We start from the raw sequence: 12,095 nt of genomic DNA on the forward strand, positions 1-12,095 counted from the left end.
AATTGCTTCTTTAAACAAAATGACTGATAAGATTATTATTGATACAACTGTCCTAAATATTAATAAGTAATCCAGGATTTGGCACCGATGCCTCATTCTGTTAGAAAGAGACAAGAGAACAAAGCAGATTAGATGTTGATCTTTCCAGTTTGGAAATCTACATTCGAAGGAATAATTTCAGTCAAATTTGTTTTTCCACTCCACACAATTAGGAGGAGGTAAAATAAAATGTAAATAAATTACTACTCAAAGCTAACAGCAACAGCAAAGATTGGTAGCTTGAAGTCACAAAATCCCCTTAGTAAGCTTTTATTTTCAATGGTTGCTAAAGTTGTTATCTGGATATGTTATCATTTGACCCTCAATAGTACAAGCATATATTGAAAACATAAATTTATGTTAATTTTATAAGTTACTGAGGTAGGATATTTGCCATTTAGTACCCTATTAAAATGACTTCAGTCTGTGACAACTACTTTGTCTACTCATTCGTATTTTCTGTGTGGCTCTCTTGTGTCATCTCTTCTGCAGGCATTCACCCTGGAGCAGCTGAGTGTATGGGAGCCAGGTGAAGGGCTGCGAATGTGGCTGGAAGGCGTAGAGGTTTGTGCCGCCCAGTTCTGTGCGCTGGCCCGTCAGGAGAACCATGAACTGACAGAACTGCTCCAGAACTACTGGCGCTGCCGCAGACAGCTGAACCAGTCGCACACGCAGCTGCACACTCAGTCATCTGACTGCAAGAGCACACAGAATCGTCTCTGGAGCTTCAGAGATGAACAGCTCACACTTCAGGTCTGTTATTATTTTTTTCTGCTTTTGGATGAATAAAATGAGCTACTGTTTGAATGTCTTCTGCTTTTCTTCCTCCAGGGTGTATGTGCAGACCAGGTTAAGGTTTGTGGATACCATCGCTTCCAGCAGGCAGAGTTTAATCAGAGTGCTCTGTCTGAGCTGCGAGTGCTGTTGGAGGCATGCAGTGAGCTCCTCCACCAGAAGGTGGTGCTGCATGCCTACACAGCTCTGCTGTCACGTCTGCAGATTGAATCCTATTTGTATCGCCTACTAAAAGGTGAGACTTTTAATATCTTTCTTGCCTCAGAGAAACTTTAACATAATTCCAAACATAACTCCAGTAATGTAAACTAGATTCTATTTATTTTATTTTATTTTTCCAGTTTTAGATTGCTCTGGAAACCAAACCCAGCCCTGTTCTCTCCAGCCTCTGAAAGAGGCAATCAGTGTCCTGTTCAGCTTCACACGTCGAGTCCTGGATGACACACAGTTCCAGACAGACATCCATCAGTGGCTGGAGAGGCTGGTAAATACATTTCAGTGCCACATTCACAAGCTAAATTATTTTGTTTTTCAAAATCGTTAATGTTGTTTTCTTTTCAACCGTCTGCCAGGTTGTTGTTCTGCTGCGTATCGGAGGGTCAGGGGAGCAACTTTATCTGCTCTGCCATCTTCTCTGTTGTCCTGCTGGGGTTGGGAAGTGGGCAGCATCGTTCCTTCAAGTAAGTTAAGAGACATATTTCTTCTTCATTCATTTTTTTCTTTTTTTTGCACACTGTTTCCTTCACTGTTTTATTTTTTTATTTGCTTCAGATTAAGGTTTTGGGAGACAGCTCTGGAGTGCAACATTTTATGCAAGCGTTATCCATTTTGATGTCACCTGCCAGGTGAGTATAAGGACTTTTTAGCAGTTCTTATGCAGCTAGATAAACAGTTCCATTCACATTTAGGAGGATCACTGGTAAAGATGTGCAGAAACCCTTATTGTTTTTGGTAAATCTAACATAAAAACAACTCCAGATAATATCAACCTGGGATTGAAGTAAATGGTCTCCTGGTTGAGAAATAAGTGCTCTTAACGCACTGAATATCATCCCAGCATATCATATTTTTAACAATCCCCATTATCAATTGTTGTTCTGCTGCTTATCGGAGGGTCAGGGGAGCAACTTTATCTTGTGTAAGATCTAACACGCTTTGAGTAAAACATAGAAAGAGATCTTTAATCTTTAATCTCTGCACAATCTTTGTAATTCCTCCAAAGTCTTGGTTTCCCTCAGATGTTCTCTTCTCTCCAGCTCAACTAACTGTTTTTCTGCAGGATTTACTGGCCATTAAAGAAGGATGGTTTTATTTTATGTTTAGCTGTACATATGGTTTGGATACTTATTACACTGAAACTGCGCTGGCAACTCCTCATCAATTTTCTGTTACCCACTGCTTAGAGCTTTTTTAATGTAAAATGTCCTGGAATGGTTTAATCCAGGACACCATGCATTTTAATAACGCTTCAAGGGTTTTGATTAATCAAACTTATTTACAGGGTACTTTTCACACAGAAACCATTTTCACAGAGATCAGAAACAGACTAGACACAGAGTAGGTAAATAAGATGATTTACCTATGGAATGAGTATTTTTCTCTTAAAATAAAACAATTAGATAATATACGCTTCAATGAGACAAAATTGTTTTTTTTTTCTTATTCTTTTCTATTTTTTTATTTTAAATTCTTGTTCTATTGCCAAAGTGTGTCATTTACCTCCTCATTTCAAAAAGAACATGCACTTATTTTAAGAAAAGATGATTATTTTCGATTTCAATTTTTTGCAGTGAACATTCATAAAAGATCTGGTTACAATGCAAATTAATATGAATGTGTATATATATAAACATTAGCATTGAGAGGTAAGCTTAAACATTAAAAATAAACAGAAATAAATACTTTGAATTAAATATTTATACTGTACATTTTGGGATATTTTCCTGTTAACATTTTCACGACAGATCAGTTTTAGTTTTTTGTTGAAGAAATGCTTTTAGCCCTGTCTGACCAAAGCACAAAATCCTATTATCTCTATTGGCTCACTGCCCAACCTGCATCCTAATGGCTAAATCTAAACAGACCCCTGTGTCACATCGTATTTGTATCACAAGGAAACCAAACGTTGTGGATCATTGTGTTTCTAGATAAAACCTGTAAGCGTAGACCTTAATATATGTTTGACCCCTCTCAATGTGTATATATATATATATATTTTTTTTTTTTTTCCCCAAAGACACCGTGCTGAGTTTCTGAGTCATATGAAACCTTGTGAGAGCCAGAGTTCAGCAGCATCAGGTCCTGAGTCTGGCAACTGGACCCTTGTTGATGAAGGAGGAGAGGAGGTAGCTATTTTTCTTCTGCTAATGCATAAAAAGATTTTAGTCAACAACCAGTTTGTGCTTTAAAAACACATCTAAAAATGATACACAAGGGACTTTATCAAGATATAATGAGAACAATATTCTTTACACCTTCATTTGATTTGGATTCTTTTTTAACTTGTGGTATAGTCTTTTGTTTAAAGAAAGGTTATCTCAGAGGGGCCTAGAGGTTTTTTTTTATCAGGATGTTTTAGTTTAATGTTTTTTTAATTTTGTTTTGATAAACTGAGAATCATTTAAACTAAAAAGGAAAAAAAAAACAGTGACTTGACTTTTTAAATATCAATCATCTTGCTGAAAACCATGATTGATACTGGTACTAAAGGGCTGCCTTTGAGCAAGATTTTTACAGTTGATTTCATCCTTTGGTTTATATTGCGTTTCATTTTTAATGCCAACATCTGTTTGTGTTTTAAAGAAAAGTGAGGGCCTAGCACTTTTTTTTTACTTTTCATGTAAAAAAAAAAATAAAAAAATTAGTGAAATCTTTGACTGATTTTTTTGTTTTTGTTTTTGTTTTTTTTTGCCTTGGTTGTATTTAGGATGAAGATCCAGAGAGCAGTTGGCTGCTGCTCTGTGAGGAAGATCTAATCTCCCTGCTGAACCAGTTCCCCTTCCAGCAACTCTATTCACACATGCTAGGCATGAGCAAACAGGGTATGCATTTTAACAGTCCTCCCCTTTCTTGTGACGGTATAGAAACAAACAAGATACTTTAGTAAATTATCACAATCATGTATCATAAACAAAATATGTTAATTTGAATTCAACCAATGAATTGAAACTTTCTTCTTTCTAAGATTAATTGATTTTATAGCATTTAGATTAAGTGATTTAAAAGACAAGATAAAAAGATGCACAAATTAGGGTTTATTGTGCATTCTCACTTTTTTATCTATAAGATGTTTGTGCATAGTCCAATGATCATGGTTCTTGCAGCAGCCTGATATCAAGCTTTTTTATTCATTTCAAACCATTTTATTATTTTGGGGGATTATTATAATTTTTTAATCGCTAACTTACCCCTTAAACCAAACCACCCATCTATAGGACAGGGTTTCTTAAGATTCTTTACGAAGTGTTAAACCCAGTAACCGGAAATAAGCAGACGTTAGAGCGATAAGGTAGAAATGTTTTTAGATTATAACCAAACCTCAAGAGAACAGAACAGGAAAATTATCCAAACATAAACTTCTGTAATGACTTCAGAAAAGCCACAACAGTAGGCTTGTTGATACTAGAGAAATATGGATGAAAGTTTTTCATTTACGGTATGAAACTGTTATTGGAACTTCATTCTACTGATATTAGAAAGATTGTATGAGAACAACGGATCCTCTTATTATCAACTAAAGTCAACATTAAGTAGAAGTGGAGTGTTTCTAGTGCTGCCTGTAAATTTAAACGTTGTATTTCTTAGTTTTTTTGTTTTTGTTGTTTTTCAGCCGCATCAGTAAAATCCAAAAATTAATACATCTTAGAAGAATCAATTTCACCTTTTTCCCAGAACTGTTGCCTCTGATTACATGAGCTAACACACCGCTCTGCCTCCAGGTGTCTATGAGCCTCAGGCCTGCTCCAGTCAGAAGATGATGCGTGTTTTTGCTTTTGCCTCCTCGCTCACTGAGATTCTCGCCCTTGGCCTCCAAACCTACAACAGAGCACGTTACAGGCAACTAGTCAAGCGAATAGGACACATCATAAGGTCAGTTTATGAGGCATATAAACAAATATTACAGATTCATTCTGCCTTTGTTAGATCAGGATGACAGAAATGACCAAAACTAAAATGTTCTACTTCCCTTCCGCCCTTCAGAATGACGGTATGTTACGTCAGTGACCACTGGGCCCAGTATAGGAGTGTGACTGACGCTGGTGGGTCCAGCTCTCATGTGCACTCTTTAACTCTGGAGAAACTGCAGCTGGAATACGATCATCTCTTCCTCAGAGCTGTTTTGCATGTTCTCAGAAACAAAAGGTGAGAGAAGCAGTCATTAAATATTTTCTCCCAGCTTGCAGACAATCATTAAGTAATTATTTTCTTACAGGTTGGGTATCTGGTTGTTTATGTCTGAGATGCCCTATGGAACTTTGTCCAGCTCTATGCTTTGGAAGGTCCTTTATGTCATGCAGTGTGCAGAAACAGCAGGACCAGAAACTCTCAATGCTGTTGGCGACACACAATCCTGCATTCAGGCTCTCAGAGGTATTATTTTAAAAAACACAGCTCAAAGAGCTGCTCTTACTAAACCCCAACATGTTTGAATATCAAATGCTTTGCATTAATGCTTCAGCACAGAGACTCAATTTACTTTTTACTTTTGTACTTCTGGTGCTGTAGGACTTCTTATAGTGTTCCCTGAAATATCGCTCTAATTCTTTTTTTTTCTGTTCCAGACCCAAAGCACCAGGAGAGATTTGAAGGTTGGTTGTGTGAAGTGAACAGTTCTGATGGCATCTCCCTCCTCACTGCCCTGGCACACATGGCGACACCCACTCCCCACTTTGATCCTGCATTCATCACAACCATAACTCTGCTGATTTACCAGGTATTTGAAAAAGATTCCCATGAATCTATTAGCATAAAACCTTGAGCCACATTAATCTACGGACAGTTGGGTCGATCCAGATGTCAGAAACTATTCTGCCATAATTGTGCCTATAACTCTTCAAATTAGCTTATTTTCATATAAACGGAAAAAGTTATTCCTCTTCTCCACATTGAGATCCTACCTACCATCTGTGCACAGTGCTGCTGCAAATCATGGCTGCCTTCAGGATAAGCAAAATAAATATACCAAACACCAAGTGATGTTAGATAGTAAAAGACAAAAACCTCATCTTAATAGGGTGTTTTGCACTACTTTTGCACCTGTCCTCAATTGTGAACACAATCTTGGTAGATGAGCTGGAACATGGCCACTGATTGCAGCTTTTTTGTTTGCAAAAGCAATTTAGCACTAACTCCTTATCTTGGCTATACTTAGTTTAAGCCCAAAATGTCAAATAAAAATGGATTCAAGTTTGTGATTAGAACATGATTAAAAATTTCCAACCTCATAAAGCCTTTGAATTAAAAGGTATTAGGGCTTTGGCAAACACTGATTGTTAAGGAAAATAATTATGGAATATCTGTAAAAATTATAGTTGTATTGAGCACTTAATTTGCTTTCTGCTTGCATTGAGTCCAATTCATCAAACCACATAACTCAGATTAATGATAAATTCTTCTCTTTTAAGTAAAAACAATAGATATCTCTCTTTATGTAACTTAGCTTTTCTGGTTTTCCTCAGGTGTCTTATGTCAGTTTGTCTACCAGAGAAACTTACTCTAAGGTAGGAAGGGAGTTGCTGGCTGCCATAGCAACAGCTCATCCCTACATCATCTCTGTGCTCCTCGAGAAACTGAGAGAAACTATCCAGACTGTAGGAATGGTGAGTTCCTCTAATCATGAGATAAATAAATAGAATATTGTTAAATAAATTATGTAGTTTAATGTAGAGATAATCATAATAAAATAATAATAAAACTTGATATCTGTCTTAATTGTCAAATGTTACATTTGTTAGTTGTTGTTTGTTGTGTTTTAGGTGGCGTTGTACTTGTGTAAGGAGCTTCCTCTGAGTTTGTGGAGGCCGCAGAGGGAGGAAATATCGGTGATTGGAGCCTGGCTGCTCCAGAATCCGCTGTCTGCTGTGGAGAACAGACTGGCTTGTGTTATCCTGGAGGGTCTGAACTGGGGTTATACTCAGGTGATCATGTTAAAATATATTGTTTTCCAAGTACTTTTGAAAACCATTTGGGAGTTTAGAAAAGTCTAAAATGTTTTGGGGGGATTTTGCAGGATGGCTCTTTGGCGCTAGCCTCTGTCCTCCACAGTGAGGTGGCTCTGCTGGTGGCTGAAGCTTATCAGAAATACCTCACAGACAAACCATACAGTGGGCTCATATCTGAGGGAATCAAACAGGTGACTTATCCCTCTATTCTCACAATCAGCTTAAGGACTAAATTGATTCTTATTTCTAAAATGTTCCCCTTTTTTGTCCACTTAAGGTGTCTTATCTAGCGAGCGTTCTCCGCCTGGGCGTGTCTCCAGAGGCGTCCTTTAGTCAGTGGGCGTGGCAGCTGCTGCTGAGGCTGAAACTCCATGGTAATGCCCAGAATCCTAAAGGAGGCTGGACGGTTCCTGCATTGGCTTCCAACCCTCCTCCAGAACTTACGCATGCTCCCAGCATGCACTCTGTTCTCAGGGCTGTAAAAGCTGGCCTCCCCATTGGTTGCTACCTGTCCCTTGCCATGACAAAAGTGGGGCACAGGTTTGTTCTCACCATTAAATGTTGTGATGTTTATCTTTAGTCAGTAGTCAGTCTGTAGTCACATTTATTTTTTTGGTTTCAGTCTGGAAAACTTCTGCACAGATGGAGTTGAGTTGCTAAAAAGTCTGATTCAGTCTCGCCACCTGAGAGCCGCTGTGCATCTGCTGGATAACATCCTGCCCCCCACCTACCCTCTGAGCTTTTACCTCTTGAACAACTCTCAGTAAGTCAGAACAGTATTCTTTTCCTAGGTGGAGGCTGGAGCTGCATCTTCTCCCAAACTAACATCTTTTTTCTGCAACTGTCATCTTCTGCCAGCTTCGTCAGCTGCATCCAGCTGTTCTTACAGTACGACAGTGTGTGTCCTCAAGGAGTGACGCAGCAGGTCACTCACCGGGTGGCGCCGCTGCTCACAGGAACAAACTATGGTGACAACGTCCGTCTCCTAAACAGTGTCATTCAGGTACATCTTTTTGGTTTATAAAATGAGAGCAGATCTCATCTAACCTGACAACAGCCAGATGCATGTCTCGCTAGGCGGAGCGAGACATGCATCTGGCTGTTGTCAGGTTAGATCTCATCCTGTTATCTAGAAGGAAAATTATTAAAAACTGCATTCTAGTGTTTAGTATGCATTTGAAAAATTATTTTCCCTAATGATATGGAAAACTACTCAATGACTTTAAACTAGAATCTAGTTTACTTTATAATTTTACAATCTAATCCATATTGGATCAAAATCACAAAGATTCTCATTTTCATAGTCTAGTGCTACTATTTGATTCACTGTAACTAGATGCTCTTTTCGACCAATAAAAACCATCTGGCAGCGGGATATTTCACTACTATTCCTTATAGAACTGGTAGTTTCCTGCCACAAAACTGGCTTTTAAGCTTAATTTAAACATTTTCCAAAACTTAATGTTTACCTGCTTCATCTATTCTAGCTACATGCTTGAGTCTTTAACGTTTTTTATTTACAAGGGGATATTGATCCAAAAATATATATATCAAAACCAGTTCTGGCTTTGAAAAGGATCAATTAACAAATACAAAGTTTCGACTTTAAATTGTAGCTGCATTTAATAAAATCCAAATATGTGTCGTGAAACCAACTAATAAAAGCTTTGCCACTTTTAAGAGGGAAGGAGTCAAACATGTTTGATTTATTATGTATTGATTTCTCCTAAGATATTAGTTAAAAAAAAAAGGAATTTAAATAATTGTTTTTTATTTTTCATCAGAGTCATGTGGTGGAGAGCTCCCGGGCCGGGCGTGTTGGCGCCGCCGCCGTGTTGGAGTTTTGGGTGGGAATTCTCACTCAGCAGAATGTTTGGTATCGTGACAAAACGGTCCTTTTCCTCATGGATCAGATCTGCTGTGCTGCATTTATTCATCACCAGGAAGAATGTGTGCAGAAGCTCCTCTACCAGCAACATAAGGTATGTGCAGTGATTACATAAATCAGGGATTGTTGAGAGTCTAATGGCTGGAGACTGTAAAATTGATCTCAGAGGAGAGGGATCCTTAATATCTGCACCAGTAAAATATCCTCTGTTTACATGCTGCATACAGAATGCTTTGGGTTACCATGGAGATCGCGGTCTGCTTTCCTCTCTGGTTGGCTGGATTGCTGGAAATGCCACACCATCCTTCATCGAGGGCCATTCCCTAAATGGAGAAGTAAGGATTTCTAAAGCGACCATCCATACGGGCTCTGTAGATCGTATTGGTTCTAGTTCTCACAGGGCTGCTATTTACCACAGGTGTGGTTTGCATGGCTGGTTCTGAACACGGAGGGCATGTTTGAAGAAGAGTCCCAGTTGAGACGTTGCGTTGAGAATGAGCTGCTGTCTGAACCTGGCATCTCCCCAGATCAAGCATTAAAGGTAGATTCATTCAGGAAAGTTCCAGTTCTAGTTTATGACATCATTATTTCTACTTTACTTTACTCTGTAGTCTACTTATGGAATGGAAATGTTCGTTTACTGTCTGAAGGCTGTACAAAATGAAATTTTGTTTGTATACATTCTGTGTATACAAAATGACATTAAAAGTTGTCTAAGTCTAACTCATGGCATAGTTTGCCTTACACTACAACAGTACAGAAAACAAAGTATACATATAGTTAACTTCAGTTGAACTTTACTTTGGACTTTCCCTAAAAAAATGGACCAAGTTGTAGAGACTGAAATATACACATATCTTTACTATTATTTGATCAAATGCTCTTTAACAGGATTAAAATAAGTTTCAAGTTTTTTTTTCTAACTATAAATTAAGTCCTGGCATAATTTTCACAACATACAAACCAACTTATGAACAATTGTACAGCTTCTATTGCTTGGTTGCTTTCCTGAAATGGAGCTTGCTTTCAATTCAACTCAATTTAAAAAATACTTTATTAATCCCAAAGGAAAATAAAATGTTGAAGTAACTAATGGTCTGGTTTTCAACACACTCCTATTGGTGTTGATAGCTGTATCTTCTGTAACAGACTTCTCTCCGTTACAGGCCATAAATATTCACTACTTTTAAGGTCTGGGCCCCCTTAAGAACTATTCCTAAACCCGTTTTGATGTGTTTGCATTGATTATAGTATTAAAGCTTCCAAATTTATCCAAATCAGGCCAGGTTGAAGAGTTTGGAGGTGCTCCTGCAAAACAGCATACATTTTGGCTTTGCCCATCCTACTGCAGCAGAAGATTTTCCTCAAACTTGACGTTGTCAAATTAAAGCAACAATCATTTCTGACATTAGTTTGGACACTGAGGCTGGTTTTCCAGCATGCTCCAATTTTATGATATATCTCTTGCCTTGAATCTCTTGGATTCAAGTTTTTTCTAGGTTGGTTCTGATATTTTGCTTAAATCTAAGGCTGACAATTTAGCTCAATTAGTTTAAAGTTGGACATATTGAAAATATCTCGGGTATGTAAAAAAAAAAAAAGAAAAAAAAAAAAAAGAACTATGATTAAAATGTTTAATTGTTGTTAGATTTTGAATGAACTCATTTCTGGTAAGAAAAGTGGTCGCGTATATGTTTCAATAATGATAGTACCAGAAAGCATTTGGTTTCTCAATAGATTCCCTGTTGGGATTCAAGTTTTAGTTGTTCTTTCAACTTATTTTCAAAAAATAACAGAAGTTATATGCTGTTAAATCATTTCACACAGAAAAAAAAAATTTGAATGAATGACAACAATGCTTATAATCAAAGTAAAATTTTGGTTAGCCTTGTCTGTCAACATGGACTAACATTCAAAGCTAAAAAAGTTTGCAGATGACTTATTTGTGATATTTTTGTGGTGAACCCCACCTATAGAACTAGACTCCAGAAAACTAAAAAAGTAGAGAAAGTCAAAAGAACTTTAGACGCTTTCCTAAAAGACCTTGTATTTGATTAGCTCTGTTTGGTTCCTTGGAAACAAAATGTTAGCATATTAGAGATATGAACACTGCTAGTGTATCTTAGCTGTTAGGCATTTTAAATTGATGAGATTGGATGTGGGATACATGACAACAGTGTTTCTGTGTCTGAGCTAGAAAGCGCAGCAGAAGCTGAAGCTCCCCGTAGCTCCGTCTCTGCAGCGTCTTCAGGTGTATCGCTGGGCTTACCAGGCCTTGGCCACACCACCGGACCACCCCCTCCTTCCCCTGATCTGGCAGAAGTTCCTACAGCTCTATCTCAGACAGCCTGGGCCAGAGTATGGGTAAGATACATTTCTTATTTAAACAAAAGTAAAAACTTATAGTGAGTGGAAAGAGTGAATGGAACAGAAGTTTCTGTTTACTGGTGGCCCTATAGGCTGGCTGCTGGGGGATGCATCGGCAGGAGGTTCTTCCAGACTTCTTCTCAGACTGCTTTGCTAAAAGATCTGAGGCAGAGAATACAAGAGGTTTCTGATTTCCACCATACAGCGAGTCAGGCTCTTAGGGTGCCCCAACCACAGACGCCTTCATCAGAGAGTCAGGAGGACGAAAGCCCGAATAACCCTCAACCGCCTTACCTCACCTCTCCACAGCTCCACTCAGAGCTTGTTAGGTAAATTGGTCATAATTGGTCCAACCACTGTTGTTGTAAAGCCTTTATACTGTAGTGAATTGACAAATTGTTTGCCTGCAGGCTGTTTGGCGTCTTTGCTTTGTGGTTGGATGATGAGTCTCTGCAAAAGCAGGAAGTTTACCTCCCCTCCCTTCAACCAGAGTATGAGCCTCACAGACTGGCACAGGTCATGCAGCGGCAGCAGGTCAGCGGGTCCCTATCTTTCATCATCGGGTTTGGAGAGAATTAAACTATTATGGCTCATTACTTTTCAAATTATCCGGATGTTTTGTTGAAGGAACTGTGGCTGGAGTATGTGGACCAGGAGCGTCTGCAGTATGATGAGCAGGAGGTGCTGTCTCTGTGGGAAAAGGTGCAAAGCGAGCCAACCTTCCTGCAGAACCAAAACCTTGGCTTCACGGACTACTCCTGCCTCAGCAACGGTATGTACAGATGTACCTTAAAATGTTTTCACAGGTGCATCCACCTTGTCTGGCCACATGACCATCCGTCTTC

At 38.6% G+C, this 12,095-nt stretch overlaps 1 protein-coding gene across 1 annotated transcript in view; it reads left to right on the forward strand.

Annotated features, from left to right (window-relative positions):
* The window catches only part of epg5 (ectopic P-granules autophagy protein 5 homolog (C. elegans)), a 28,652-nt gene that overhangs the window by 2,841 nt on the left and 13,716 nt on the right, over positions 1–12,095 (forward strand). The window contains exons 3-26 of the mRNA XM_015373087.1: positions 532–792; positions 871–1,069; positions 1,176–1,318; positions 1,407–1,514; positions 1,606–1,679; positions 3,071–3,179; positions 3,761–3,875; positions 4,773–4,923; positions 5,035–5,196; positions 5,267–5,424; positions 5,616–5,767; positions 6,513–6,653; positions 6,810–6,971; positions 7,064–7,186; positions 7,273–7,535; positions 7,618–7,758; positions 7,854–7,998; positions 8,780–8,977; positions 9,111–9,218; positions 9,302–9,424; positions 11,081–11,247; positions 11,343–11,579; positions 11,661–11,784; positions 11,878–12,022. Coding sequence (XP_015228573.1) covers positions 532–792; positions 871–1,069; positions 1,176–1,318; positions 1,407–1,514; positions 1,606–1,679; positions 3,071–3,179; positions 3,761–3,875; positions 4,773–4,923; positions 5,035–5,196; positions 5,267–5,424; positions 5,616–5,767; positions 6,513–6,653; positions 6,810–6,971; positions 7,064–7,186; positions 7,273–7,535; positions 7,618–7,758; positions 7,854–7,998; positions 8,780–8,977; positions 9,111–9,218; positions 9,302–9,424; positions 11,081–11,247; positions 11,343–11,579; positions 11,661–11,784; positions 11,878–12,022 — 3,709 coding nt within the window. The remainder of the gene's footprint in view (positions 1–531; positions 793–870; positions 1,070–1,175; positions 1,319–1,406; positions 1,515–1,605; positions 1,680–3,070; positions 3,180–3,760; positions 3,876–4,772; positions 4,924–5,034; positions 5,197–5,266; positions 5,425–5,615; positions 5,768–6,512; positions 6,654–6,809; positions 6,972–7,063; positions 7,187–7,272; positions 7,536–7,617; positions 7,759–7,853; positions 7,999–8,779; positions 8,978–9,110; positions 9,219–9,301; positions 9,425–11,080; positions 11,248–11,342; positions 11,580–11,660; positions 11,785–11,877; positions 12,023–12,095) is intronic.

This window comes from Cyprinodon variegatus, unplaced genomic scaffold (assembly GCF_000732505.1).
Source record: "Cyprinodon variegatus isolate N-32 unplaced genomic scaffold, C_variegatus-1.0 Scaffold80, whole genome shotgun sequence".
NCBI lineage: Eukaryota > Metazoa > Chordata > Actinopteri > Cyprinodontiformes > Cyprinodontidae > Cyprinodon > Cyprinodon variegatus.